Below are 24,591 nucleotides of genomic sequence, written 5' to 3'. Positions count from 1 at the left end.
CCATACACCGCTGTCATGAAGGTTACATATGAATCAGTCTGAGGTCAACTACCATACACCGCTGTCATGGTTACATATGAAGTCTGAGGTCAACTACCATACACTGCTGTCATGAAGGTTACATATGAATCAGTCTGAGGTCAACTACCATACACCGCTGTCATGAAGGTTACATATGAAGCAGTCTGAGGTCAACTACCATACACTGCTGTCATGAAGGTTACATATGAAGCAGTCTGAGGTCAACTACCATACACCGCTGTCATGAAGGTTACATATGAAGCAGGCTGAGGTCAACTACCATACACTGCTGTCATGAAGGTTACATATGAATCCGGCTGAGGTCAACTACCATACACTGCTGTCATGAAGGTTACATATGAAGCAGGCTGAGGTCAACTACCATACACCGCTGTCATGAAGGTTACATATGAAGCAGTCTGAGGTCAACTACCAGTCCAGTGTAATATGTGGTAGTATAATAGTTATTAGCTGATCCTTTTTGCATTTCAACTGTTAACAATTACAGTAAGTTCAGAATCAGGTAAAGTAATATTTAGGGGCAACCTTTCCCTGGGGTGTGCAGTCGAGTGTGCAGTTGATTTGATTTGATTTGAGTTCCAACACACGCAGTGCTATATCAACTAGATGTTTATTTATTTATTTCACTAGGCAAGTTAGTTAAGAACAAATTCTTATTTAACAATGTCGGCCTTCCCCAGACAACGCTGGGCCAAGTGTTCCCCACCCTATGGGACTCCCAATCACGGCCAGATGTGATAAAGCCTGGACTTGAACCAGGGACTGTAGTGACACCTCTTTCACAGAGATATAGTGCGTTAGACCGCTGCGCCACTCGGGAGCCCAAACTATATCAGATATATCTGAAAAGAGATTTATTTATTTTTTGATCAACTGTTTATTTAGTTTAATTTATATTGACATAGGGGTACAAAGAAAATTTGGAGGAGACACATTAACCCTCCGCCCTGCCCCCACAACCTCCTTCACTCAAGACATATTTATAAAGTAGATCTATAGACTTCTTAAATGAATTTAAAAAGGTCTCCTCTAGACACTCATCAAAAACCGCCAGACATGTCAATGATCTAAAGAGATAAGAACATGTTTATATGCCATATACTGGCACTATAACTGTCCAGGTGAAAAGCAGAAACACTGGTGGGAGACCTTGAGCTGGAGTTTCAGACAGTACATTGGTAATGATGTAACGAGAGAGAGAGAGAGAGAGAGAGAATAGCGACTCCATCTCTCCTGGCGTTTATTCCTTATTGATATGCATAGCTTTCCAGGATGTCTGTCCTTGCTGCTCTTCGCCAGCCTCCTCTAATATGAATTCCATTACCATCCAATGAGCATCCATCAGGTATATGGAGGGAAGAGAGGGTGGAAGAGAGGGTAGAGCGAGGGTGATGGGAGATGGGTTTCTGGCTCTACCACACACACACACACCAGTGGAGGCTGCTGAGGGGAGGACGGCTCATGACAATGGCTGGAACGGAGCATATGGAATGGCATAAAGCACATGGAAACCATGTGTTTGATGTATTTGATAGCGTTCCACCGTTTCCGCTCCAGCCATTACCACGAGTCCGTCCTCCCCAATTAAGTTGCCACCAACCTCCTGTGACGCATACAGGGACAGACGAAGTGGCACACATTAATGGGCACGCGCACGCAAACAAAATAGCACGTCACAGATTTATTGATGATTTACAAATATATTGGCAGGACAGTTGGTTCCTTATTGAAATGACTATAACTACTGCTGTAACACTTGGATTACTGACAAGTATGAGGACCTAACAGAGATTGAGGGACCACATTCACTCCTATGACCATAAGCAAATGTCAATATTTGTATCAAATCAAGTACAATATACACAGTTCAAAAATATACATGCGAGTTAAAAAAATATCTTCCACATATTTACAATGAAAGTTACTGCAAAATACTGACTGTCACGTAGAGCTGAGCATAACATTTATACATCGATGTGACGAGAATTTGTAGATTCAGATTGCATAGCAACAACACCACTATCATTGGAGGAAAAACATATTCAACCAATGAAAGACAGTGTACCATCAACAGGAATTATATGCTTAGGATGTAATGACAGTAATTGTGAAATACTGTTTCTCAAAGAAAATCATGGAAAACAAAACATCACAAGACAGTCACTATATATAACAACCAAACGGAAATTTGCACTATCTCAGAAATTACCTTCCCGAATCCCTCTTGAATTCTAAACAGCTTTAGCATTGCGTGATGGGTATGAACCAAAGCAAAGCAGTGTACCAGCAGTTCTCAGTTATCTCATGCATGAAACAATACACAGGGTTTGGTAATTAGAGTCGGAGTTTGTGAGAGAGAGAGACCGAGAGAGAGAGAGAGAGAGAGACAGAGAGATAGATCCACATGCAGTCTGTGTACTACAACCAGAAGGGACAGAGCAGAGGAGAGGAGGAGACACTAGCTAGTCTTTAGCATAAACATTTGTTGAGCCACCATATCTATCATGGGACTGGGTTAGCTGGCCGTTGGAATAAGGCTATATACCATCTGGTCTGGCTTTACTGTGGGCATGGAATATGTGTTTCTGTTGTAAAGGGGAGGGACTGTAGGATCTTTGGAGGTCAAGTTCTAATATTGTGGTCTGGGTGTCAGAACATGGATACCGACACCCGCTTTCAGCAATAGTTTTACACGTTTTACTCCACAGGAGGCTGCTGAAGGGAGGACAGCTCATAATAATGGCTGGAACGGAGCGAATGGAATGGCATCAAACGCATGGAAACCAAGTGTCTGACGCATTTGATACCATTCCAGCCATTACCCCGAGCCTGTCCTCCTCAATAAAGGTGCCACCAACCTCCTGTGTTTTACTCCTTCCTCTCTCACTGATTCCCCCTCTCGCTGCATGACAGCTGAATACAAAAGACAGTAAAACAATCACATAAAAAGTGTATATGAACTTGAAACAATGACTAAAAAGGCACTGTACTGAGTTGATGGCGTTGCAAAAAGCATTCAGTATTAGGCCGACCACAATCCGGATCCGTGTAGTGAAAGGACTATTGCCACACACTGTTTCTCCATAGAGTCTATACCACAGTACATTTGACGCATATTTTAAGATGTTACGTTCTAAAAACATTTAACTTGTGCATTTATTGTTTCTTGTCTTTTGTTTATGCTGAAATGGAAAACAAATTCAGCATTTCCTGTTTTTTGCAGTCACCATGGGTGGAGGTGTTGCTTTCTTGTTGTCAATGTGGTCGGTTGATGACGTTGCTTTGACATTGACATGAATAGAAGAAGCCTACAGTGCGGCTGGGTAACAGAATGTCCTTCCCTGCGATGGGGAAATGTCCTTTGTCACCGGCAGTACAGCAAGAGGACGGTTGAGGGAGCGAATTGACTGACTCCGTGACTCTTTAGGGACTAGCCTATAGGAGACAGACAGACAGGGAGAGGTCATGCGACGACATACAGTACATGTTCATACAATCAATAGAATAACATCCTTCATTGGAAGGAGTGACGTGATGTTTTAACATTTGTTTGGTTGTCACACCAGACCCTCTGACCTACAGTATGTAACTCACAAAGGTCCTTGGGAAGGAATGAGAATGATGTCATTTCACAATCAGCTGGCATGTTGATCTAGTCTACACCAAACTGTCAATAAATACCCCGTTGGAAACAGATATTTACAGTTGATTTTTATGTAGTTAAAGTAGGTCTACAATAGGGCATGCTGTCTACAGGAGTGGAGGCTGGTGGGAGGAGCTATTGGAGGACAGGCTCATTGTAATGGCTGGAATGGAATTATGGAACGGGGTCAAAAAAGTGGTTTCCATATGTCTGATGTGTTTTATACCGTTCCATTTATTACATTCCAGCCATCACAATGAGCCCGTCCTCCAAATAGCTCCTCCCACCAGCCTCCACTGGTCTACAGTAGGCCAGCCCTACACAGTTAACTGAGAGTAGTCTATGACCCTCCACCCTTATGGCACGCTGCAAACCAACAGAACCCTGGGGGTAAAAAAGCTGTGTGTGAATGGCGTGATCTCACAGCTAGTCTAATGGACCTTGACCCTCCCAGCCTTTCTGAGAGAGAGAACAAGGGGCTATCCCAACGCCCTGTTGCGCCACACTTCCATGCATGCCTGTGGTAATCACTAACAGATGTCAGGACAATTCCTGCTTCAGAAGGTTAGAAGGTTATGATGGGTACAGAGGACTAGGGGACAGAGTTCAGCAGTCACCGTGTGTGCGTAAGTGCCCATGTGTTTGTGCATCAGTAATTTCTGTGAGTGTCAGTGTGTGTGTGGGAAGTGAGGCATGTGTTTGTGCAGTCATGTGTATATTTCTGTGCTCTGTGTCTGTATTTCTTTGTGTGTGTGTGGGTGTGTGTGTGTGTGTGTGTGTGTGTGTGTGTGTGTGTGTGTGTGTGTGTGTGTGTGTGTGTGTGTGTGTGTGTGTGTGTGTGTGTGTGTGTGTGTGTGTGTGTGTGTGTGTGGGGTGGGAGTATGTGAGACTCTGTCTAGCTCTGTATCTGTATTTCTTTGTGTGTGTGTGTGTGTGTGTGTGTGTGTGTGTGTGTGTGTGTGTGTGTGTGTGTGTGTGTGTGTGTGTGTGTGTGTGTGTGTGTGTGTGTGTGTGTGTGTGTGTGTGTGTGTGGGAGTATGTGAGACTGTCTAGCTCTGTGTATTTCTTTGTGTGTGTGTGTGTGTGTGTGTGTGTGTGTGTGTGTGTGTGTGTGTGTGTGTGTGTGTGTGTGTGTGTGTGTGTGTGTGTGTGTGTGTGTGTGTGTGTGTGTGTGTGTGTGTGTGTGTGTGGCCACCACGTATCAAAACAAACTATGCAAGGGGAACAGAAATGACTATTGTGGTAGGCCGGGTGACTGCAGGCTGACTTCGGTCGTTAGTTGAGCGGTGTTTCCTCTGAGATTGGTGCAGCTGGCTTCCGGGTTAGGCAGGCGGGTGTTAAGAAGTGAGGTTTGGCGGGTCATGTTTCGGAGGATGCATGACTCAATCTTCGCCTCTCCCAAGCCCGTTAGGAAGTTGCAGCGATGAGACAAGATCGTAATTGGATCGCAATTGGAAATCACAAAATTATAGAAAAAAACAGGGTAAAATACAAACCCCCTCCAAAAAACAGAGATGACTGTTGCTAAATTGGGCTCCCGAGTGGCGCAGCAGTCCAAGACACTGCGTCTCAGTGCAAGAAGCGTCACTGCAATCCCTGGTTTGAATCCAGTCTGCATCACATCTGGCCGTGATTGGGTGGCGTACAATTGGCCCAGCGTCATCTGGGTTTGGCCGTCATTGTAAATAAGAATTTGTTCTCAAATACATCAAACAAGGGGCAACACTTTCAATGGGGACAGAGGGGGCATGGCCCCCCCACATTCTGAAATTGCATTCTTGTTCCCCCGAGCTTTATCATTGGAATGTGATACAAAACGAGGCAATGGTGTGCTTTAGGACCATGTGGACGTCTCCGAGTGGTCAGGTAGGCTGTTTAGAGTGTTTATCCGACTGGATAAAAAATACAAAATAATGTCCCTCCCACTTCTAAAACAAAAGTTGCACCACTGCATCAAAAATGTTGTTTTCAAGTGTTTGATTGCCATTCCATTTGCTCCCTTCGGGGCATTGTTATGCGCCGTCCTCCCCTCAGCAGCCTCCACTGACCAAGGCCTGTATTTATATAGTATCACAGAGTATGTGTGCTGATCTAGGATCAGGTCTCCCCATCCATGTCCATCTTATTAATTATGATCTGAAAGGCTAAACTGATCCTAGATCTTTTCTCTTAATCAAATGATAGACTGTTGAGTTTCATGTTACAGTAACAGCAGGACAGGTCAACCCACGTCAACAGCAACAGGTCATGTTATTATGTCACCAGAACAGCACGTTATGTCATCACCAGGCTGTCTGTCCTCCCTCCCTGTTCCTGAGTTCCATTGATGGGTGTGACTGACGCATTCGCCAATCACCACCTTGGACTCTGTTCAATCCGTACTACAGATATTCAGCGTTAAAGCGTGATTGAAATGTAAATGCAATATTCCGCGTTAGCGGAGACTACGTTGACGGTAAACACTGCCTTTTTGTCGGCACAATCGGGATTACCTTTCACATTTATATCGCGCAATCTGTAACGATTCAGTGATGCATATTGAATAGAGCCCATTATCTTATCCTGCAGCGTTGCTACATTAACAGCAAAGTACAGTAGAGTTGACTACTATAGTGTAAGTAAATAACAGGTGTATGTTTACCATGATCTCATGTTAGATCCCTTGTCCAGAGTCCATTCAAACGCCACCTAAAAGAAACAAATTGACAGCTCATGTGACGAATACAATATCCCTGTATAAATCTCAAACAACATGGACATTTACAGTCTACGAATAGCTTTCCTATCAGTATGTACTTAGATATTTAAAGTGCACATATAAAAGGAATTGACTCCAGTCTCGTCCACGCATGAACGCTATCGTCACACTTGCAGTGGCTCAGTAGTAAAGTATACAATGGCGCCCTCTATTGGAGAAATGTTACACTCAACCAACCTGTTTTCACAGTGGCATTTATCAGGGAAAGGCATGTGATTGCACATGTCCAAATCTCAATTACAAAACAGGAGTGAGCAGTCAACAGAGTTTACAACAGACAGATCTTCGTATTGTGAACTAAGAGTAGTCTAATGCTTGGAGAACAAGGACGACCACTGCCAACTAACATACAAGATATACAGCCTCAGCTCAGATTGTTCTAGTTATACATTATTTTCAAAGATCATTATTAGTGGGCTGCTATACATTTTCTTTTGTAGTTTTAAGATGACTCGCCGTCTTTATTCATCCACTGTTCCAGGTCTTCCATCTCCAGCTCCAACACAGAGGGGACATCATCCTCAAACATGGGCCTGGAAAACAGCCAACATCGTCAGCCCGTCATATTACTGTTTTGACATTCGAAAATGACAAATTAAAGGGACTAAAATGAAGGGAGTGTAGAGGGGGGGGGGGATACAAACATCCACTGTTGAGGTATAAAGACAATCCAAAACAGTTGAGGGGTTTCTCACACGGTCTCAAATTAAACTCCTTAGGAATATGCTGTTTTTCACTGATTTCCACCCAAAACTGTTCGTATTTGAATAAGCACTGTCCTTCCCTCCAATAGAGTTTGACATGATTTTCTACTCAAGGCCATTTGAGTGGTAGTATTGCTGATTCCCACAGGGGGGCGCTCTCGTCATTGACCATAGTTTTCTGTCAATGCGCTGAAGTCATCATGGACACATGATTGGCTGAGAGAGAGAGAGAGAGAGCACTCATGTGCAGTGTAAAGTTTTGACAGGAGATAGTTTTTGACGATGTTAGTCTTTCTCTTACACTAAAGATACCTTAGTCATACCGTACATTCTCACGTGGATGCTGGTTACCAGGGAAATGGTGTCATGTCATAGCAGGAGGAACTTGAGCTTTGCCATATTTCTGCTGAAATGCTCTTTCATAAGTTCTCAGGCTAATGTGTAAACACTTCGATTCACACATCACTATATACTTTATGTCAGATATGAGAGGCTGGTGTGTGTGTGTGTGTGTGTGTGTGTGTGTGTGTGTGTGTGTGTGTGTGTGTGTGTGTGTGTGTGTGTGTGTGTGTGTGTGTGTGTGTGTGTGTGTGTGTGTGTGTGTGTGTGTGTGTGAAACAACTTGTTGAGGAAAAGAGCACACACACACAGAGAGAGACACACACACACACACCCACACACACACAGAGAGAGAGACACACACACACACACCCACACACACAGAGAGAGAGACACACACACACACACACACACACACACACACACACACACACACACACACACACACACACACACACACACACACACACACACACACACACACACACACACACACACACACACACACACACACACAGAGAGAGACACACACACACACACACACACACACACACACACACACACACACACACACACACACACACACACACACACACACACACACACACACACACACACACACACACACACACACACACACACACACACACGCCTGTTTCAAACTCCTCAACGTCTTTCTTTCTAAACAGGAAATAACAAACAGGGTGAGGTCAGAATCATACCAAGGAAACAGATTTACCGCCATATATGAATTTAAGTGCCTGCAACTTGAAACGTATAGAGAGCACAGTCAAGACAGCAGCAGCCTAGATACATTCGGAAAGTATTCAGACCCCTTGACTTTTTCCACATTTTGTTATGTTACAGCCTTATTCTAAAATGGATTAAATTGTTTTGTCCCTTCATCAATCTACACACGATAACCCATAATGACAAAGCAAAAACAGTTTTTTAGACATCTTTGCAAATGTATAAAAAATATCACATTTACTTAAGTATTCAGACCCTTTACTCAGTACTTTGTTGAAACACCTTTGGCAGCGATTACAGCCTCGAGTCTTCTTGGATATGACACTACAAGCTTGGCACACCTGTATTTGGGGATTTTCAGGTCTCTCCAGAGATATTCAATCGGGTTCAAGTCCGGGCTCTGGCTGGGCCACTCAAGGACATTCAGACTTGTCCCGAAGCCACTCCTGCATTGTCTTGGCTGTGTGCTTAGGGTCATTGTCCTGTTGGAAGGTGAACCTTCGCCCCAGTCTGAGATCCTGAGCGCTCTGGAGCAGGTTTTCGTCAAGGATCTCTCTGTACTTTTCTCCGTTCATCTTTAGACCAGAGAATCCTTTTTGTTATGGTCTGAGAGTCCTATAGGTACTGTTTGGCAAACTCCAAATGGGCTATCATGTGCCTTTTACTGAGGAGTGACTTCTGTCTGGCTACTCTACCATAAAGGCCTGGTTGGTGGAGTGCTGCAGATATGGATGTTCTTCTGGAAACTTCTCCCATCTCCACAGAGGAACTATGGAGCTCTGTCAGAGTGACTATCAGGTTCTTGGTCACCTCCCTGACATTGTCCCCACTCCCCTGATCACTCAGTTTGGCCGAGCGGCCAGCTCTAGGAAGAGTCTTGGTGGATCCAAACCTCTTCCATTTAAGAATCTATTTAGTGTTTTTTTTAGGTTTACAGTTTTGGACCCTTGTGTACCAGGCAGTAAGTGAAACTCACTACACATTAGCACAGGTTACCTGATTTATTTCTGCTGTGTTCTTGTGGACCTTCAATGCCTTTCCAAATCATGTCCAATCAATTGAATTTACCACAGTTGGACTCCAAGTTGTAGAAACATCTCAAGGATGATCAATGGAAACAGGATGCACCTGAGCTCGATTTCGAGTCTCATAGCAAAGGGTCTATATACTTACAGTATGTAAATAAGGAATTTCTGTTTTTTTGCCAATAAAAAAAAAAAAACTGTTCTCACCTTGTCATTATGTGGTATTGATTGTAGATTGACGAGGGAAATACATTTAAAAACATATATATACATTTTAGAATAAGGCTGTAATGTAACAAAATGTGGAAAAAGTCAAGGGGTCTGAAAACTTTCCGAATGCCCTGTTTAACTTCATAGTGCAGTGTTCAATACTTACATTGGAACTTTTTCTGTGTCATCGCTACCATGCAAATATTTATCCTCTTCTACGTTATCTGGAATAGGAAACCATCATTATAGCCAACATCGTGCACCACCTAATAAAGTCATGTCAAAGTATATTAACAATATCCACTGTATTGTGGTTGAGTACACAACTGTAGGCCTACACACTATTCTAAATAAGTGTGCACAAAGCTAAACATACCCCAACTCAGAGCTGTTTTTCACGTCATCGTGTTGTAAAGTGAAAGGTACAGTACATCTAGTCATAAGCAGATCTGTCATGGTGTATGAGACGGGGGTCATGCCACTTCTCATCATGTGGACATATTTCCAGCTATAGCACAGTTCTCGTGACTTACCAGAATTGCTCTTTCCTTTCCGATTCCATCTGCGCTTGATTATGACTACACCCACTACCATGGCGATTATCACGACCACCAGCACAACAGGAACCAGGACGAAGGTGAGACTCAGACTGTCCTCCAGTGGAGCTTCAGAGGATTTAGGATGATCCTCCCCTGGAGGAGGAACCATTATGGTGGGAAGGTGATCATGCCGCTATAGATGTAACACCGGCTTGTCTGCAATGTTTCTGCAATTATTTTCACCATCTCAATAACCGTTTCTAACACACCGTTTTCTTAAACACTACATCAGTTTTGTTGTTTGTGTTCAATCAATCAAATCAACCAAGTTGATTTTATAAAGCCCCTTTTACATCAGCGGTTGTTACTAAGTGCTGATGTACTGATGTAATATACCTTCTATATTGACACCTGGACTGAATCCAGAACCAGATTCAGCTTCAGTCTCATATCCCTCTGAAATGACAGGAAATGAAATGAAAAACCAGAGGGCTTTTTTTGTTGTTGTCATGCAAGGCTCTGATGGAAATCAGGTAATGGAATTGTGTTATGGAGACAGGTGTCCATAATCTCACCTGAAGGACTCTCAGATGATAGGTATGAGTCTGGTGTAGGGGTAGCATCACTTACAGTTGGGATCACTGGGGACATTGAGAAAGGTATCAACACAAACACAACTCATGCCAAACCCGTTGGAAAGGGACAGTTATGAGCTATTGGCACCAGGTTGTGTTGGAGGAGTATATGCACATGGGGGAGCAGACAACAGCTGAAGCTCACCTGAGAACCCGGCATCATTTTCTGTTTGCGTTTCTTCAACAATACTTGTGTCCTCATCACCCTGGCAGAACACTGCAATGAATGAAAGGGTCCATGGTTAAGCAACATAGGGCCAGGAGTTCTTCATTATAACACCACCTGATCTCAAGCCTACGGTGTAACGAGAGCCAAGAGTTTTCCCGGGGTCACTTGGCCAGGAAAAGAAAAATCATCACCCTAGTTTTATGCAATTTAGAATATTGGCGATTCATAAAAAAATCCACGAAATACTCCACTATGTGCAAACTACACTGAGTCAGACAGTGTGATACTGTTTCCTAGAAAAAGGAGTTTAAACAGTCATCGGATCTTTTGGATGTGAATCAGTTTGGGCCTGTCAGTAGTGTACTTGGTTGAGAGCTGTGACCTTAATCATGTTTAACTAAATGAGCCGATGTATCATACACTCCTCCAAAACATGGTTCCAAAGAGGTTCTTCAGCTGTCCCCATAGGCAACCTTTATTCATTTCAGGTAGAACCCTTTTTGGTTAAAGGTAGTACCCCTTTGGGGTACATGTAGAACCCCAAAAGCGTTCTATCTGGAACCAAAAAGGGTTCTTCAAAGGGTTCTCCTATGGGGAAAGCCTGATAACCCTTTTAGGTTCTAGATAGCACCTTTCTTTGTGTAGGTTAACCACAGACATTCCAAGAAGCATCACAGACACATCTTACTGTAAATGTTTGGGCGTGTACAGTGTAATTCAAAATGAATGTGTTGAGGAGACGTGGACATGGCATTAAAAACCCTTCCAAATGAATGTATCCCTTGGTTACCAGCCAGTGGATACAGTGATAAAGGCAATGCACATACAGTATACTGGCAGTAGACTCTATGACTCTTTCAACTCAAAAGAGGTATCACACAGATGGAGATAACGTGCACCACAGAGGGAACAAACTGTGCCATTAGAACCTGGGTAATGCCATTGCGAAAATGTTTCTGTTAATGGTTTTCCTACTGACAAAACACAATGTTCTCGTTCTTTTGGTGAAGATGGGTCTTTTTAAATGAAACAGGAACACCAACGTTTCACTGTGTTTATAGCTGATTGTTATCGTTCGTAACTAACTACCTGTTGCAAGAAGGGATGTGAACTCAGCCTCTTTCACAACTGACATGGGACAGAAATGTACAAAGACAATAACATTTGTTTGAATAGAAGTGAACAAGCTCTCGGAGAGCTATTCAAATATTCAACTTCAGAAAGCATTGTGAAGCCACTCAAAGGCACATCTAGCCATACAGCAGGTACAGTGTGTGAGACCTACTGGATAGAATACAATGTAGTCAAAAGGTCTAGAACTTTCACTATCTCTTCATAAAACGTGTCCACACATATTTCAGCAGCCACCACCCGCCAATATCAACCACATTTCAGCAGCCACCACCCGCCAATATCAACCACATTTCAGCAGACTATTACATTCAAACTGAAAGAAAAGAGCAGAACAGAGAGACACCAAGAGAAAACAGACAGGTCATGAAAGTGAGTGAATGTAGGAGAGTAGAGAAAGCCATGAAAGCTCTGTTTCCAATGAGCAGTAAGGGCAAATCATCTTTCCAATCCACAGTCCACACCTACCAGTCCCAGCCAGGCAGGCTGTCAGAGCCAGCAGCAACATGATCGACGATGGGGTCATTTCCCTGTGGCCTCTCCTCCCTCTCGTCCTTGTGTTACCATGGACAGGAGCAGCAGCAGACATAGTGACATTGTGTGGTGGTGGTGCCCATTTCCTTCTGCCTACTCATGTCTGTCACGGCATCCTACTTCCTGATTCTGGGCTGCTTTTGACTCACCTAGAGGGGGAGGGAGAGAATGAGAGAGAGGGCGAGGAAGGGAGGGAGGGTGGGAGGGAGGGAGGGAGGGAGAGAATGAGAGAGAGGGCGAGGGAGGGGGAGGGAGGGTGGGAGGGAGGGAGGGAGGGAGAGAATGAGAGAGAGGGCGAGGGAGGGAGGGTGGGAGGGAGGGAGGGAGGGAGATAATGAGAGAGAGGGCGAGAGGGAGGGAGGGAGGGAATGAGAGAGAGGGCGAGGGGAGGGAGGGAGGGAGGGAGGGAGGGAGGGAGGGAGGGAGGGAGGGAGGGAGGGAGGGAGGGAGGGAGGGAGGGAGGGAGGAAAAAAGAGATGGAGAGAAAGAAACGTAGAGTACACAGCCACATAGCTACACACACCCAGTGTGTGATGCAATTAACTGTGTGCCTGTAGCCACAAGCCTGGCAGCTCCTCTGCTCTCTGCGGAAGCAAAATCCTCCCAGTTAAGGTATTCAAGCACTCTGGGCATACCAAAGAGAAGACAAGAGCACAGCAAACTTACTAAATGGGGGAAAGGAAAATGTTTTGCTGAGTTACATTCAGTAAGGAGCAGCTGGTAGTTGTTCTCTGTTACACTGGTCTCCTGAAGGACCAGGTAAGCTTCTGTTTTGGTTTGAATTCAAACTGCTAACAGGGTCAGAACTGAGCTCTGAATGTTGTATACTGTACTATCTATGGATATGTCGTTATAGCTCATTAACCTTCCCCCATACCCTTATCCACCTATCCCATAAAGCATAGTCCCGGCTATGACAAGTTTAGACATGATGTCACAGGTGAAAGATTTTGAAACATGTTCAGAGTTGAGACTATAAACACAGAAGCGTCCAACTGATACAGACTTTTAAAGAAATGTTGGCCCGGCAAATAAAATGTAACAGTACACACCAATGCGAATGAGGATTTGGTGATGCATAGTTAGGGTTGGGGTTATCCATTGTACTTAAATTGTTTTTTACAATTATTATTTTAAACATGTGTATTGATGATGCAATGTATTATATACATGTACCATGTTTGACCATGATTGTTTTCAATGTCTCAAAAGTTGGAGTGTTCCACAATGTGTTTCAGTATTGTGTATTATTGTATCATTGTCGAGTGCCACTTTAATACATGTTTCTAACTCTGTCTGTCATGCAGGTGAAAGAGGACCCAAAAGCGACTTGGCGAAAACAGAGTCTTTAATCCAGTAAAGTAAATACAATCAAAAAAACACAACTTTCACTCGAAAAGACGAGGACAAACTGGAGACTCGATCTTGAACAGCAGGTGAACAGCAGGTTGCCTCGGGAAGGCACTTGAACCAAACAGACTCAGACACCTGCTCACCACGCAGCATCTGAGGAAAACACGACACGACAGGGCGATACACAAACACAGCACGGTGAATTCTAGACAAGGAACCGACAGGGCAGAAACGAATAACAAGGAGAGAAATAGGGACTCTAATCAGGGAAAAGGATCGGGAACAGGTGTGGGAAGACTAAATGATGATTAGGGGAATAGGAACAGCTGGGAGCAGGAACGGAACGATAGAGAGAAGAGAGAGCGAGAGAGTGAGAGAGGGAGGGGGAGAGAGGGATAGAAAGAGGGAAAGAACCTAATAAGACCAGCAGAGGGAAACGAATAGAATGGGAAGCACAGGGACAAGACATGATAATAAATGACAAAACATGACAGTACCCCCCACTCACCGAGCGCCTCCTGGCGCACTCGAGGAGGAATCCTGGCGGCAACGGAGGAAATCATCAATGAGTGAACGGTCCAGCACGTCCCGAGACGGAACCCAACTCCTCTCCTCAGGACCGTAACCCTCCCAATCCACTAAGTATTGGTGACCCCGTCCCCGAGAACGCATGTCCATGATCTTATGTACCTTGTAAATAGGTGCGCTCTCGACAAGGACGGGAGGGGGGAGGGAAGACGAACGGGAGTGCGAAGAAAGGGCTTGACACAGGAGACATGGAAGACAGGATGGACGCGACGAAGATGTCGCGGAAGAAGCAGTCGCACAGCGACAGGATTGACGACCTGGGAGATACGGAACGGACCAATGAACCGCGGAGTCAACTTACGAGAAGCTGTCGTAAGAGGAAGGTTGCGAGTGGAAAGCCACACTCTCTGGCCGCAACAATACCTTGGACTCTTAATCCTGCGTTTATTGGCGGCTCTCACAGTCTGTGCCCTGTAACGGCAAAGTGCAGACCTCACCCTCCTCCAGGTGCGCTCACAACGTTGGACAAACGCTTGAGCGGAGGGAACGCTGGACTCGGCAAGCTGGGATGAGAACAGAGGAGGCTGGTAACCCAGACTACTCTGAAACGGAGATAACCCGGTAGCAGACGAAGGAAGCGAATTGTGAGCGTATTCTGCCCAGGGGAGCTGTTCTGCCCAAGACGCAGGGTTTCTGAAAGAAAGGCTGCGTAGTATGCGACCAATCGTCTGATTGGCCCTCTCTGCTTGACCGTTAGACTGGGGATGAAACCCGGAAGAGAGACTGACGGACGCACCAATCAAACGACAGAACTCCCTCCAAAACTGTGACGTGAATTGCGGGCCTCTGTCTGAAACGGCGTCTAACGGGAGGCCATGAATTCTGAATACATTCTCGATAATGATTTGTGCCGTCTCCTTAGCGGAAGGAAGTTTAGCGAGGGGAATGAAATGTGCCGCCTTAGAGAACCTATCGACAACCGTAAGAATCACAGTCTTCCCCGCAGACAAAGGCAGACCGGTAATGAAGTCTAGGGCGATGTGAGACCATGGTCGAGAAGGAATGGGGAGCGGTCTGAGACGACCGGCAGGAGGAGAGTTACCCGACTTAGTCTGCGCGCAGTCCGAACAAGCAGCCACGAAACGGCGCGTGTCACGCTCCTGAGTCGGCCACCAAAAGCGCTGGCGAATAGACGCAAGAGTGCCTCGAACACCGGGATGACCAGCTAACTTGGCAGAGTGAGCCCACTGAAGAACAGCCAGACGAGTGGAAACAGGAACGAAAAGGAGGTTACTAGGACAAGCGCGCGGCGACGCAGTGTGCGTGAGTGCTTGCTTAACCTGTCTTTCAATTCCCCAGACTGTTAACCCGACAACACGCCCATAAGGAAGAATCCCCTCGGGATCAGTAGAAGCCACAGAAGAACTAAACAGACGGGATAAGGCATCAGGCTTGGTGTTCTTGCTACCCGGACGGTAAGAAATCACAAACTCGAAACGAGCGAAAAACAACGCCCAACGAGCTTGACGGGCATTAAGTCGTTTGGCAGAACGGATGTACTCAAGGTTCTTATGGTCTGTCCAAACGACAAAAGGAACGGTCGCCCCCTCCAACCACTGTCGCCATTCGCCTAGGGCTAAGCGGATGGCGAGCAGTTCACGGTTACCCACATCATAGTTGCGCTCAGATGGCGACAGGCGATGAGAAAAATAAGCGCAAGGATGAACCTTATCGTCAGACTGGAAGCGCTGGGATAGAATGGCTCCCACGCCTACCTCTGAAGGTCAACCTCGACAATGAATTGTCTAGTGACGTCAGGAGTAACGAGGATAGGAGCGGACGTAAAACGTTCTTTTAGAAGATCAAAAGCTCCCTGGGCGGAACCGGACCACTTAAAACACGTCTTGACAGAAGTAAGAGCTGTGAGAGGGGCAGCAACTTGACCGAAATTACGAATGAAACGCCGATAGAAATTAGCGAAACCTAAAAAGCGCTGCAACTCGACACGTGACCTTGGAACGGGCCAATCACTGACAGCTTGGACCTTAGCGGAATCCATCTGAATGCCTTCAGCGGAAATAACGGAACCGAGAAAAGTAACGGAGGAGACATGAAAAGAGCACTTCTCAGCCTTTACGTAGAGACAATTCTCTAAAAGGCGCTGTAGAACACGTCGAACGTGCTGAACATGAATCTCGAGTGCCGGAGAAAAAATCAGGATATCGTCAAGATAGACAAAAACAAAGATGTTCAGCATGTCTCTCAGAACATCATTAACTAATGCCTGAAAAACAGCTGGCGCATTGGCGAGACCAAACGGCAGAACCCGGTACTCAAAATGCCCTAACGGAGTGTTAAACGCCGTTTTCCACTCGTCCCCCTCTCTGATGCGCACGAGATGGTAAGCGTTACGAAGGTCCAACTTAGTAAAGCACCTGGCTCCCTGCAGAATCTCGAAGGCTGATGACATAAGGGGAAGCGGATAACGATTCTTAACCGTTATGTCATTCAGCCCTCGATAATCCACGCAGGGGCGCAGAGTACCGTCCTTCTTCTTAACAAAAAGAACCCCGCCCCGGCCGGAGAGGAAGAAGGCACTATGGTACCGGCGTCAAGAGACACAGACAAATAATCCTCGAGAGCCTTACGTTCGGGAGCCGACAGAGAGTATAGTCTACCCCGAGGAGGAGTGGTCCCCGGAAGGAGATCAATACTACAATCATACGACCGGTGAGGAGGAAGGGAGTTGGCTCGGGACCGACTGAAGACCGTGCGCAGATCATGATATTCCTCCGGCACTCCTGTCAAATCGCCAGGTTCCTCCTGAGAAGTAGGGACAGAAGAAACGGGAGGGATGGCAGACATTAAACACTTCACATGACAAGAAACGTTCCAGGATAGGATAGAATTACTAGACCAATTAATAGAAGGATTATGACATACTAGCCAGGGATGACCCAAAACAACAGGTGTAAACGGTGAACGAAAAATCAAAAAAGAAATAGTCTCACTGTGGTTACCAGATACTGTGAGGGTTAAAGGTAGTGTCTCAAATCTGATACTGGGAAGATGACTACCATCTAAGGCGAACATGGGCGTAGGCTTCTCTAACTCTCTGAAAGGAATGTCATGTTTCCGAACCCATGCTTCGTCCATGAAACAACCCTCAGCCCCAGAGTCCGCAATAGAGGCACAGGCGGTTGGTGATCCTCCGTTCCCTCTCCTTAGTCGAGATGCGAATCCCTCCCAGCTGCATGGGCTCAGTCTCTGAGCCAGAGGAGGGAGATGGTTGCGATGCGGAGCAGGGAAACACCGTTGATGCGAGCTCTCTTCCACGAGCCCGGTGACGAAGATCTACCCGTCGTTCTATGCGGATGGCGAGAGCAATCAAAGAGTCCACATCTGAAGGAACCTCCCGGGAGAGAATCTCATCCTTAACCACTGCGTGGAGTCCCTCCAGAAAACGAGCGAGCAGCGCCGGCTCGTTCCACTCACTAGAGGCAGCAAGAGTGCGAAACTCAATAGAATAATCCGTTATGGACCGTTCACCTTGGCATAGGGAAGCCAGGGCCCTAGAAGCCTCCCTACCAAAAACTGAACGGTCAAAAACCCGAATCATCTCCTCTTTAAAGTTCTGGTACTTGTTAGAGCAATCAGCCCTTGCCTCCCAGATAGCTGTGCCCCATTCTCGAGCCCGGCCAGTAAGGAGTGAAATGACGTAAGCAACCCGAGCTCTCTCTCTAGAGTATGTGTTGGGTTGGAGAGAGAACACAATCTCACACTGCGTGAGAAAGGAGCGGCACTCAGTGGGCTGCCCGGAGTAGCAAGGTGGGTTATTAACCCTAGGTTCTGGAGGCTCGGCAGGCCAGGAAGTAACAGGTGGCACGAGACGAAGACTCTGGAACTGTCCAGAGAGGTCGGAAACCTGAGCGGCCAGGTTCTCCACGGCATGGCGAGCAGCAGACAATTCCTGCTCGTGTCTGCCGAGCATGGCTCCTTGGATCTCGACGGCAGTGTAACGAGCGTCTGAAGTCGCTGGGTCCATTCCTTGGTCGGTTCCTTCTGTCATGCAGGTGAAAGAGGACCCAAAAGCGACTTGGCGAAAACAGAGTCTTTAATCCAGTAAAGTAAATACAATCAAAAAACACAACTTTCACTCGAAAAGACGAGGACAAACTGGAGACTCGATCTTGAACAGCAGGTGAACAGCAGGTTGCCTCGGGAAGGCACTTGAACCAAACAGACTCAGACACCTGCTCACCACGCAGCATCTGAGGAAAACACGACACGACAGGGCGATACACAAACACAGCACGGTGAATTCTAGACAAGGAACCGACAGGGCAGAAACGAATAACAAGGAGAGAAATAGGGACTCTAATCAGGGAAAAGGATCGGGAACAGGTGTGGGAAGACTAAATGATGATTAGGGGAATAGGAACAGCTGGGAGCAGGAACGGAACGATAGAGAGAAGAGAGAGCGAGAGAGTGAGAGAGGGAGGGGGAGAGAGAGGGATAGAAAGAGGGAAAGAACCTAATAAGACCAGCAGAGGGAAACGAATAGAATGGGAAGCACAGGGACAAGACATGATAATAAATGACAAAACATGACACTGTCTAGTTGTGATTCATGGATGATGTAATTCAGGAAAATCACAGAGACATAATCCACCAGTCAATGTAGGCTTTAGTAGATGAATATATTTCCTCTTTCTATCAATACTGAAGGCTTTTAAACATGTTTATGTATTTACCAGCTGTGTCTAGTCTGGCAAGAGAATTAGGAGGCCAGCATGCCAGCGGATTTAATACGTCTAACTTCCATGGCCCATTAGCGCCCCCATGTGGTAAAGTGTAATATGAGTTCATGTGCTCCCTCCCATTCGACCTCAGATAAAGTCATCTCTTCTACCTCTAACTCTAGTGGAGTTGCAAGTCTGTGACCACTCAATTATATTATTTCCACAATAATGAACTAAGCTGTTGGTGATCCCAGTTGGCCTGTTTAGAGATAACCTTGAAGGAACTTTAATTAGCACACATTGTCTGTGTAAGATTATGACCACAGTTAGAGTTCAGAGCGCTGAGGAGATTAATATTGAACGTTTCCATGGTTTTAATTAATTAGGCTAAACATAAAATGCTTTCGCTCTAAAAGGCAGTGAGTGTGGAGATGAAATGCTTGTTCACATCGAGCGTTACACAGAGACATAGTGGAGTCAGCCTTAACCTCTATGGGATTGGTGTCCCCCCCTCCCCCGCAGGACGGTTGAGTTAACGTAGGCTAATGTGTTTAGCATGAGTTTGTAAGTAACAAAAACATTTCCCAGGACATAGACATATCTGATATGGGCAGAAAGCTTAAATTCTTGATAATCTAACTGCACTGTCCAATTTACAGAAGCTATTACAGTGAAATAATACCATGCTACTGTTTGAGGAGAGTGCACAATTATGAACTTGAGCATGTATTAATGAACCAATTAGGCACATCTGGGCAGTCTTGATACAACATCTTGAACAGATATAAAATGGTTCATTGGATCAGTCTAAAACACATACACTGCTGCCATCTAGTGGCCGAAATATAAATTGCGCCTGGGCTGGAATAATACATTATGACATTTCTCTTGCATTTCAAAGATGATGGTACAAAAAAATACAAAAAACCGCACAATTTTTTCTTTGTATTGTATTTTACCTGATCTAAATCAGTCCCCGATTAGAGGGGAATCACCCACCTGGTGTCCCAGGTCTAAATCAGTCCCTGATTAGAGGGGAATCACCCACCTGGTGTCCCAGGTCTAAATCAGTCCCCGATTAGAGGGGAATCACCCACCTGGTGTCCCAGGTCTAAATCAGTCCCCGATTAGAGGGGAATCACCCACCTGGTGTCCCAGGTCTAAATCACCCACCTGGTGTCCCAGGTCTAAATCAGTCCCTGATTAGAGGGACTGACACCCACCTGGTGTCCCAGGTCTAAATCACCCACCTGGTGTCCCAGGTCTAAATCAGTCCCTGATTAGAGGGACTGACACCCACCTGGTGTCCCAGGTCTAAATCACCCACCTGGTGTCCCAGGTCTAAATCAGTCCCCGATTAGAGGGGAATCACCCACCTGGTGTCCCAGGTCTAAATCAGTCCCCGATTAGAGGGGAATCACCCACCTGGTGTCCCAGGTCTAAATCACCCACCTGGTGTCCCAGGTCTAAATCAGTCCCCGATTAGAGGGGAAGAGTGACAACACTGGAACTGACTAAGAGGTCAAGAGTTTGAGGGATATTATTATTATTATAAAAGATTCTGTCTAACTTGACATTTGCACTAATTTAGGTTATTTTCATACTCATTTTCTTTAGGCTTTATTTATTTAGTAACTTGTTCAGGTTTACCGTTGGCAATAGTTTTTTAGTTTTGCTTTAAACAATCAGTGTATACTGTGGTTTTGTTTTAGATGTACTGGGTTGATCATTGCACTTTCACGAGGCGTACTGCATGGTCACGGCGGGAGGAGAAAGGCAGCTCATTAACTTCCAAGCGGTTAAAACCTTGACTTTGAAAAGGTGTGAAATCCACAGTTGTGCTATATATATATATTTTGTAAGTCGCTCTGGATAAGAGCGTCTGCTAAATGACTTAAATGTAAATGTAATGTGTTATATTCATCTACATTCATTTCACATTTCCACAAAATTCAATGTGTTTCCTTTTAAATGGTATCAAGAATGTGCATGTCTTTGCTTCAGGTCCTGAGCTACAGTTAGATTAGATTTGGGTATGTCATTTTAGGCTCAATTAAAAAATTAAATTAAAAAGGTCAGATCCTTAGTCAGCTTTAAAGGGATGTGCTATGATTTAGTGAATTGTATTGTTTCGAAAAACATTTAGGAATATCAACCGTTACTACTAGGCGGGCGTCAAGTAGCTTAGTGGTTAGCAGGTTTTGAGAGGCGAGCTAGAGATTTGACAATTCGAATCCCAGGTCTGACGTGAAAAATCTTTCAGGAAGTGAGCTAGCCTACCGGAAGATTGCTGGTATCAAATCCTAGATGGCGTTGTCTTCCGTTGTGCTATTGAGCAATCGACAACAACTGCTACATGAGTGCCCAGTGTGGCAGCCCCCTGCTCCAACCTGTAGGCCTATACGTGTCTTTCAGAGGGGTTAGGATAAAGCAGAAGTCACATTTTAAAGTGAATCAAGCAGATTCAGGGTCTCTAGTCACTTTGTTTTCATGTATTTATTGATGTTTAATGACCATCCCTCTGTGTTAAAATAGATGTGGTCAGAGGCTGCCAAAGTGGATGATGTTATTCCTTTCCGTTTCCATGGAGACGTCAATATCTACAGCTATGCAAATTAATCATATCAGCAGTGAATGGGAGGATTTTATAACCATCGTCAACAAGTCAATTATTTTCATGACAAAACTGTTATGAAGAAGCAAAGCCGCTTCCGCTAATAATCAAATGAAACCTTTAACATGCATCCCTCCCTCCCACATAAAATATATGATCAATTGGTGCACCAAGCATTATATGTGAATTCAAGGAAGGGAGGAAGAAGGCATTTTTATGTATTCAAACAGGACCTACATTCCATTGGTTGCAGTGGGATAGATAGTCCACCGGAGGGCAGTCCGGCCCAGAGCGCTGCAGCCTCAATCAGTCAATTAAACCACTAACCTTCCCTGTCTCTCAACAGAGAGGGAACATCACACTGGAGAAATAAAAGGGAACAATACATCTAAGACTTAATAATGCATTCAGCACAACTTTTTACCCCTTTTACCTCAACACATCTCTCACTGCAATACAATATCGATCCTTAAAGAAACAGCCGCTGCTCCTTCCTGCTAGAGGGACAGAAAATAATGCAAAAGAGGAGAACAATATCTCACTTCTAAAGAGGGAAAGCTCATTTACTCCCCAGACCCAGCAAAATAGCCTAATGGTTGGTCCTGACGGGGATCGTCCAAAATGGCACCCTATTCCCTATAGTGCACTACTTTGACCAGAGCCCTGTTCAAAGTAATGCACTACATAGGGAATAGGGTGCCATTTCAGATGCAACCATAGAATGCTATTGACTGTGGATGTTAGTGTGAGGATAATTGGCTAGCTGATATACGGCATGGACAGACATTGTGCCGTACTGGAGGACTTTGTCGAGTCAGAGAGACAGACTGTCTGATGCCCAAGTCTATCTCTTTATAGTTGTTTTCTGTTTCTCTTTCCTCCGTCATCCCTCCGTCCTCCCTCCGTCATCCCTCCGTCATCCCTCCGTCACTATCAGAGCAGGCTGGTGGGAGGAGCTATAGGAGGACGGGTTCATTGTATTGGCTGAAATGGAATGAATGGAACGGAGTCTAACATGGTTTCCATATGTTTGATAGCGTTCCATTAATTCCATTCCTGCCGGTACAATGAACCCGTCCTCCTATAGCTCCTATAGCTCCTCCTGCCAACTTCCTCTGTTCACCACTCCTTCCTTCCATGGTTGGGTTCCCTTAGTCACTCTGTAAAGCTCACATGGCCACATGCCATATTAATGCAGGAGTTATTGTACTGAGTCTCATACCTTCAGATCGTGATATTTAAAATGTATTCACATGGGGACTCCACTGAGATTGCTATAAAGGCAACCGTTCCTAAATCATTGTTATATGTGAATATCTTCAGGGAGAATTGGGGAATAGGCAGTTGACATTATGAATTCCTCAATGGATTATTGGGTTGCAGACAGCTGCAGGATGACTGGGTGGTTTTTGCTGACTTCCATTTCACCCAAGCACATCCATTATTAGTGACTACAGAGCGTAGTTATCCTTTTAATAGCTGCATGCTGTGTGAGGCTGTTGATGATGACGGAGGAAGGACAGGTTTGCAGTGACAGAGAGGACCGCTGCTTTGTTCCTGCTGGTTGTGATGGCGTGGGAGGGACAGACAGGGAGTCAGAGAGAGAGGCCCACAGAGAGAGAGAGAGGAGGAAGAGAGAGTGAGAGAGATAGAGACTGAGAGAGAGAGAAAAAAAGAAAGAACGAGAGAGGGGGGGGGGGGGAGACTGACCAATGTCTGTTGTTTGTCAGCCAGAGATACTGTGCTCTCTGTCTCTCTCTGTCTTTTTTCTCTTCTTCTCTCTCTCTCTCTCTCTCTCGTTACTTTACTGACCTAGCCTCTTTCTCCTTGTATAGTCGTGGCCAAAAGTTTTGAGAATTACACAAAAATACATTTTCACAAAGTCTGCTTCCTCAGTTTGTAAGATGGCAATTTGCATATACTCCAGAATGTTATGAAGAGTGATCAGATGAATTGCAATTAATTGCAAAGTCCCTCTTTGCCATGCACATGAACTGAATCCCCCCAAAAAGTTCCACTGCATTTCAGTCCTGCCACAAAAGGACCAGCTGACATCATGTCAGTGATTCTCTCGTTAACACAGGTGTGAGTGTTGACAAGCACAAGGCTGGAGATCACTCTGTCATGCTGATTGAGTTCGAATAACAGACTGGAAGCTTCAAAATGAGGGTGGTGCTTGGAATAATTGTTCTTCCTCTGTCAACCATGGTTACCTGGAAGGAAACACGCTGTCATCATTACTTTGCACAAAAAGTGCTTAACAGGCAAGGATATTGCAGCCAGTAAGATTGCACCTAAATCAACCATTTATCGGATCATCAAGAGCTTCAAGGAGAGCGGTTCAATTGTTGTGAAGAAGGCTTCAGGGCGCCCAAGAAAGTCCAGCAAGCCTCAGGTCTCCTAAAGTTGATTCAGCTGCGGGATCGGGGCACCACCAGTACAGAGCTTGCTCAGGAATGGCAGCAGGCAGGTGTGAGTGCATCTGAATGCACAGTGAGGCGAAGACTTTTGGAGGATGGCTTGGTGTCAAGAAGGGCAGCAAAGAAGCCACTTCTCTCCAGGAAAAACATCAGGGACAGACTGATATTCTGCAAAAGGTACAGGGATTGGACTGCTGAGGACTGGGGTAAAGTAATTTTCTCTGATGAATCCCCTTTCCGATTGTTTGGGGCAAAAAAGCTTGTCCGGAGAAGACAAGGTGAGCGCTACCATCAATCCTGTGTCATGCCAACAGTAAAGCATCCTGAGACCATTCATGTGTGGTGTTGCTTCTCAGCCAAGGGAGTGGGCTCACTCACAATTTTGCCTAAGAACACAGCCATGAATAAAGAATGGTATCAACACAACCTCCGAGAGCAACTTCTCCTAACCACCC

The 24,591-nt window shown here is 45.3% G+C and overlaps 1 protein-coding gene across 3 annotated transcripts; it reads right to left on the bottom strand.

Annotated features, from left to right (window-relative positions):
• Positions 1–1,708: 1,708 nt before the first annotated feature.
• LOC124002128 (transmembrane protein 154-like) lies at positions 1,709–12,622 on the bottom strand. Of its 3 annotated transcripts, none has more exons than XR_006832915.1 (9): positions 12,414–12,622; positions 10,791–10,862; positions 10,586–10,651; positions 10,407–10,466; positions 10,005–10,163; positions 9,638–9,695; positions 6,870–7,363; positions 6,327–6,373; positions 1,709–3,477 (listed from the first exon to the last, which is right to left on the bottom strand). XR_006832915.1 is itself a non-coding variant. In XM_046309420.1 (9 exons), the coding sequence occupies exons 1-8, from the start codon at positions 12,532–12,534 to the stop codon at positions 6,363–6,365; spliced, it is 624 nt and encodes a 207-aa protein (XP_046165376.1). In that variant the 5' UTR covers positions 12,535–12,622; the 3' UTR covers positions 1,709–3,477; positions 6,327–6,362. The 3 variants fall into 3 exon arrangements, 1 of the variants encoding a protein (XP_046165376.1); XR_006832914.1 differs by having other exon boundaries at positions 6,870–6,976; XM_046309420.1 differs by having other exon boundaries at positions 6,900–6,976.
• Positions 12,623–24,591: the final 11,969 nt, after the last annotated feature.

This window comes from Oncorhynchus gorbuscha, linkage group LG17 (genome assembly GCF_021184085.1).
Source record: "Oncorhynchus gorbuscha isolate QuinsamMale2020 ecotype Even-year linkage group LG17, OgorEven_v1.0, whole genome shotgun sequence".
NCBI lineage: Eukaryota > Metazoa > Chordata > Actinopteri > Salmoniformes > Salmonidae > Oncorhynchus > Oncorhynchus gorbuscha.
This window is presented reverse-complemented; position numbering and strand designations above follow the sequence as displayed.

Bases quoted from the DNA above. Each gene is read 5' to 3' on its own strand.
- LOC124002128 (XM_046309420.1), bottom strand. From the start codon at position 12,534: ATGTCTGCTGCTGCTCCTGTCCATGGTAACACAAGGACGAGAGGGAGG. The intron at 10,863-12,413 runs GTAGGTGTGGAC...CATTCATTGCAG, and splicing joins AGCCTGCCTGGCTGGGACTG to TGTTCTGCCAGGGTGATGAG. The intron at 10,652-10,790 runs GTGAGCTTCAGC...CAATGTCCCCAG, and splicing joins AAATGATGCCGGGTTCTCAG to TGATCCCAACTGTAAGTGAT.